The sequence below is a fragment of the Triticum dicoccoides genome, chromosome 1B (genome assembly GCF_002162155.2).
Source record: "Triticum dicoccoides isolate Atlit2015 ecotype Zavitan chromosome 1B, WEW_v2.0, whole genome shotgun sequence".
NCBI lineage: Eukaryota > Viridiplantae > Streptophyta > Magnoliopsida > Poales > Poaceae > Triticum > Triticum dicoccoides.
The window spans coordinates 342,446,081-342,451,743 of record NC_041381.1 but is presented as its reverse complement, the minus strand read 5'-3'; the positions used below and the strand labels follow the sequence as shown (position 1 = coordinate 342,451,743).

General features: G+C 43.8%; 1 protein-coding gene across 1 annotated transcript; it reads right to left on the bottom strand.

Annotated features, from left to right (window-relative positions):
* Positions 1-1,494: 1,494 nt before the first annotated feature.
* On the bottom strand, positions 1,495-5,580 carry LOC119334232. The gene is made up of 6 exons (XM_037606837.1): positions 5,183-5,580; positions 4,475-4,692; positions 4,192-4,390; positions 4,029-4,114; positions 3,589-3,680; positions 1,495-2,177 (listed from the first exon to the last, which is right to left on the bottom strand). Exons 1-6 carry the CDS (start codon positions 5,279-5,281, stop codon positions 1,930-1,932), a joined length of 942 nt encoding a protein of 313 aa, XP_037462734.1. The 5' UTR covers positions 5,282-5,580; the 3' UTR covers positions 1,495-1,929.
* Positions 5,581-5,663: the final 83 nt, after the last annotated feature.

The window sequence follows — 5,663 nt, the reverse complement described above, 5'->3', positions numbered from 1 at the left end:
TTTCCAAAGTTGTTCATAAATTCAAAAATGTTTGCATTTTAAACAAAATGTTCTAGGATTTAAAAAATGTTCCCTTTTTCAAAAATGGTCGTCTTTTCCCTTTTTTGGTTTTCTTTTTTACTTTTTCCTTTTTTTCTTCTCTTTTTTGTTTCTTTTCAAAAAAGTATAAAGCAAAAACACTTTTTTCTAAAAATGTTCAGGTTTTGGAAATTTTGTTCGGATTTTAAAAATATGTTCGTGATTACAAAAATTGTTCTCAAATTCGAAAACTGTTCAGGGTTTTAAAATTTGTTCCCAAATTTAAAAAAAACTCATGTTATTGATAATGAGTTCATAATTTTAAAAATTGTTCACTTTTTCAAAACAATTCAAAAACTTGACAAAAATTGACCTGCTCGAAAAATGTTCGACATTCATAAATTGTCCACTTTTTAAATTATTTTTCGTTTTTGTTCACTTTTTTCATAAAAACGTTGGTATTTCAAAAAAATCCATGTTTTTTGAAAAATGTTCAAAAAATTTAAAAAATTGTTCGCACTTTAGAAAAAGTTCAGGATTTCAAAATTTGTTCACCATTTCTTCCTGTTTTCGAAATATGTTTGGAAGTACGAAATTTGTTCACGTTTTTTAAAATTGTTTGTGTTTTCAGAAAGAACGAGAATCTCAAAATTGTTCTTATTTCAAAGAAATATAAGAAAAATCATAAATGTTTCAAATCTGCCGCTACTTTCTGTTCTTAAGAGTTTGCGCTATACAAAATTGTAAGCCGACGTGGTTAGCTTAAGTGTCTGGCTTCATGAGGTATAAGCAGTTGGCTGATCGAATGCTTGAGTTTGATTCCTCACGTTGCTTTATTTTTCAGGTTTTAATGCGTCACGCAGTTTTGCTTTCAACGCGATTCAGCTCCAGTTGGCCGGCCCAGTCGTGCATCACCATGTGCGGCGCGCGCTCCATTCGACGCAGAATGCTTCCTATAGGAGCTCCCACCTATCAAGCCGCCAACATGAAAATCAAATGCAGCGTCGAACAAACAGATAGTACCACCACGGATAGTAAAAAAATATTAAGAAAACTAATATGGGTGAATGGGTTAAAAAATTGGAGAAACGCATCTTACTTTATTAATAGGTATAGATATAGATATAGATTGGGTTACATGTAAAGAAAATGTAACTGTCACAACATACCAGCTCCGTTGCTCCGCGTGTTGCCATAAGAATACAATATGTTAACATTTTGTGCTGGATAATAGCATGCCTTTACTTTATTAGTTTTGTAGGAAAACAATATCGAGGGAAAGAAACTAAATAGATGTCACTAATGAATTTGTGTCTCCACTTTGTGTTTGCGGGCGCTGGATTGCAATTGAATTTATGCTTTCTTCTGGCGCAAGTTGTGCAACTATCTCACTTTTTGATACAATTGCTTTAAAAGAGAATGAAGTTGTCATCAACTGATTCAGGTAGGCCGGGGGTTTCAACCTCCTTTTCGAAAAAAGCAAAAATAAAATAAATAAAATCAACTGATTCAGGTCCAACTGAACTCTGATGTCTCTGCAGTTTCCCAGAAAACAGGACTCTGCAAAAGTAGTTCATCCTGGGCACACAACCTCCATAGGCTAGTTGAGTACACATGGCGAGGCAGGTAGCTACAATATGCACCCAACCACAACAGCTGGATATCAGACTAGTACCAAAACTTCTGTGCACATTAGTTACATCTTCAGCCAAGAAACACAAAACCTTTCAAGTCCTGATACATTTGTTATGTGCTGCAATCAAGCCGTATAAACCTATCCCATGAATGTTAGACTCAACTTTTACGAGGGCGATGCACGGTAGATGGTTTGTGTCCCTTGTCGGTGGTGTAAGCAATTTCGACGATTTCAAGTCTACTGCCATGAGGTTCATGGCCAGGCAAATTAGTACTTCACATGGGGTGAGTGACGAAGTAGTTGAAGTCATGGTGCCGGACTCCAAGCTGCTTGAGCCAGGAGTCTGCTGCGCCGAAGAGGGAGACGATCCTCTTAAGATCTCCTGTCCTGGGGTTGGTCCACAGAGAGCCTTGTATCTTGTTTGCTGCCAGTCCAAACGGGGCTAGTGATACAGTGTTGGCCTTCTGGTCATTCTGTTTCCCACTGGCAGCTGAGCCATAGGTCATGGTCTCCGGTGTGTGATCTGTTCGAAACAGTAATAATGCCATCAATACAGCTAGTTGCGGTTTGGAAACAGTGTTCAAGGCATGTCACTGGGGCAGCTGTTATTAAGGACTACAGTACCAATCCCCGCAAGAAAAAACAGGGTCAAGCTCAAAGAATTGGCTTGTTTAGACTCTCTACTGCAATTAATTTTTTGCTGGGAAGTGGACAGCTGGTGTGTCCAAGTGCGGTTGCACACCATTGCAATCCAAGCAAGCTTGCACCACCAATGAATAATAAGTACCTGAAAGAACCCTTCCTTCATGGTAAAACATAGAAATTTCTACCCTTTAAGAAACAACTACAGATCTCTAAGAATAACTAACAAAGTCAAGCTATGTGACAAGAGAGTCCCTTTCTCCCCTTAACTGGGGAAAGAAAATGCTAGCACCTTCTCTCTCGCAAGCAATTGTCTAACATACTTGAAAGCTAAGACACGGGGCCTTTTGAAACTGAAGATGAAGGTTTGGAAGTAAAATACCAAGCTGAACAAACCCTTGAAGAAAACTCTCATACTCTTGGAAGCTAAGCATCAAATGTTTGTTTGTGTGTGTGCGCGCGCGTGTGTGTGTGGTGGGGGGTAACATCTCATATCATACCAATTGGCAGTAAAAAACATATCTTGACATCAATGTATCTAACATGCATCTTTTCTGGAATATAGCAACATAACCAAACACGTTAAGCACAGTGTGCCTTTAGCATATATACTCCACGTATCTGAACACTAGAAACCACTCAATCAATCGGTCTCAAGCAAGGTAATTGAGAAAGCTACAGTTCCTTTCGAGTTTCTTCCACCAAGGGCCACCAGACTGCCACCCCTCTATTTAAGAATAGTTTAAACATAGACCAACGATCCAGGGAAAGGTTTCCCCAGAGTACACACACATATTCTGTGCTTGTGACCGACATACTTCTGCAGTGCATATTCTCATGTCATGTGACTGAAGCAAACCTTTGACTAAGCTAGCACACTTTTGCATTGATTAAATAGTCAAAGCCTAATATTTTAAGTGAATCAGTTCCAACTCACAGCTTGGTACAGAAGCAATGAAAGAGTGCATGTTTATAAGAGTGGTTGGGGAACGGAACTGTCATTATGTCCCATGACCTTGCAGTCATCCTCTTCCAAGCACACTAACCCAATCTAGTCGAAATCAGGAGAGAACATCCACATAGTGCAAGGTGAAATTTGACTCAGTGTGTCTACAGGAACATCTAAACAACACAAATGGACATCACCCTGAATCTAGGATGATTAGTGACTAGCATCATTGTCATAGGTCATGCAGCAATGGCACAGAGTCCTATGGAAATGATGACGTTCTTGTGCCATTAGAGATGATCAAAACGGTCTAGTTAGTGTCTTACATGCAACTGCAACGTACCTTGAAATGAAGAGGAAATGGTATGGTAAGTTAGGAAGCACGCAGACAAGTCCTTCACATTGCGTTGGTAGGGAATGTGGTAGATAGGATACCTAAATATAGAAGTAGTAAAGATAAATGACAATGTCAAGAAATAACAATTATCATAGAGAACAAAATGAATAGCCAAGAAAGGATTTCGGAACAGAGAAACAACGCTTACTACCTAGACAGAAATGATGAGAGCGCCACAGGTCAAACTGAACATAAACACTTCAATTCACTATAGAACTACAAGTTGAGCACCACTGCTTGCAATCTAGAATTACAAGCAAGGAAAATAGTATGGCCAGGCTATGCAAGCATGATTTATGAAGAAACTCTTATGTTGTGTGATTGCTTGTCTGCCAAATTTTCTTTCTTTTAAAGAATAAAACTAAAGGGGGTAAGTTTGATCATACCAGGCAACTGACATCCAACTGACAGGCGAAAGGTCGACACTCTTCAGCGATGTCAACCCAGGAAAGCCCTGGGATAATTCATATACCTGGCCGAAACAAAGAGCTAAGAATAGAGATAGCACGACTAGGATAAGCTACTTGAAGATATGTCATAGAAATTCACCTTATCCATGAGCGGGATCCTTCCATAAGGAGAGCAAACTTCAAAGAACTCAAAATACAAATGGCCAGGTCGCCTCCTGTTCCCCCCCACCACGTCGCAGTTAAATGAGTCGTCAGATGTTGAGCTCCAGGATCTTGACATCTTCTCATTGTCGTCATCATCGCTCCAGAAGTCCATGCCATAGTCCTCACCAAAACTCCTGCAGGCAAAGAGAAAACTGGTTCAGCCCACATCCAGAAATCAACATCAAGTCAAAATCAAGTATGGTTATCTTGGTGCAGACCTGGATGCATTCAGGACTTTGTTGGTGTATAGCTGTATCCCTGACAAGTATGGGACGTAGTACTGAACCACTTTGTCCCCTCCGTGCAGCTGCACGGTAGCTCCGGCGCCGTAAGCGCTCCACTCGTAGTACTGCTCCCACAGGTCGGCTAGGTTGAAGTACTCGACGCTGTCGGCGTCGGCATGGTGCCACGCGTCATTCGACAGCCGGCCATTGGTCTAGATCAACATGATGAGCAGGGTCTCAGTCTCAGATTAAGACATGACAAGTACGCATAGCCTGCCTGCCTAGGACTGAAGGGCAGTCATTAATACTAGAACAGTTGAGCAGCGGGCCGAAATTGACAAGCCAAAGGTAGGAATTTATGCCCGCAGCCGTCGCCACCGAGGACGCATCCCAATCAGGCAAGGGAAGGGAGGGAAGCACAGCTTGGCAGCAGTACCAGTAGGTAAATTATTTCTCAAAATGAACAAGGAACAAATATGTACTGGTACCAAAGTAGTAGTTGTAATTATTCAGCGTATCCGGTGTGCGAGTGGAGAAGCAGCGAGCAGTAATTCAGTGGCCATGCCGTCAGGCGGAGCGGAGGGACACAGGTGACGCGAGCGGATCAGCGGAGGAGTAATGGCGAATCCTAAAACTCCCGAGAATCGTACTGGCGCAGATCGCGTGGGCAGGCGCGGGGTTTACGGGGGAAGGGAGCGTCACCTTGGGGAGAATGTGCGTGTCGACTGTCGGGGTGGTGCAGTCGAGGAAGCGCTGCAGATTGGACGGCGGGCGGCCGTCCTCCACCCTGTGCCCGCCCATGGCCCCTCCGCGCCCACGCGCCTCGTCCTCCTCCTCCGTCCCCGCGCGAGGCCGAGCACCCCCACCGCTCTCCACGGCCGCGGCGATCGGAATCGCCCGCTCGCTCGCTCCCGAGGAAGAGGAAGGGGCCGAGCAGGAGAGGTCGGAGAGGGAGAGGGAGAAGAATCCGAAGGAACCTTGGCGCCGCTGCGCAGGAAGGCGGTGCAGGGAGAAGGATTGGCGAGAGGGGGAGTGGGAGGAGGGAGCGAGGGGGGAATGGTGGCTTTATTCGTCGGAGGAGAGGGGAGGGGGGAAGCAGCCGCGGGGCGGGGTGCGAAACCGGCTACGGTTTGCTTTGCGCTCTGCCTCTCTCTCTCCTCGCGTTGGCCTTGTCGGACGCCAA

What these genes read in the sequence shown, in the direction of transcription:
- LOC119334232 (XM_037606837.1), bottom strand. Translation starts at nt 5,281, where the DNA reads ATGGGCGGGCACAGGGTGGAGGACGGCCGCCCGCCGTCCAATCTGCAG. An exon ending in ACACGCACATTCTCCCCAAG is followed by an intron (nt 4,693 to 5,182) that starts GTGACGCTCCCT and finishes ATGTTGATCTAG; the next exon opens with ACCAATGGCCGGCTGTCGAA. An exon ending in AGTTGGATGTCAGTTGCCTG is followed by an intron (nt 3,681 to 4,028) that starts GTATGATCAAAC and finishes TTCTATATTTAG; the next exon opens with GTATCCTATCTACCACATTC.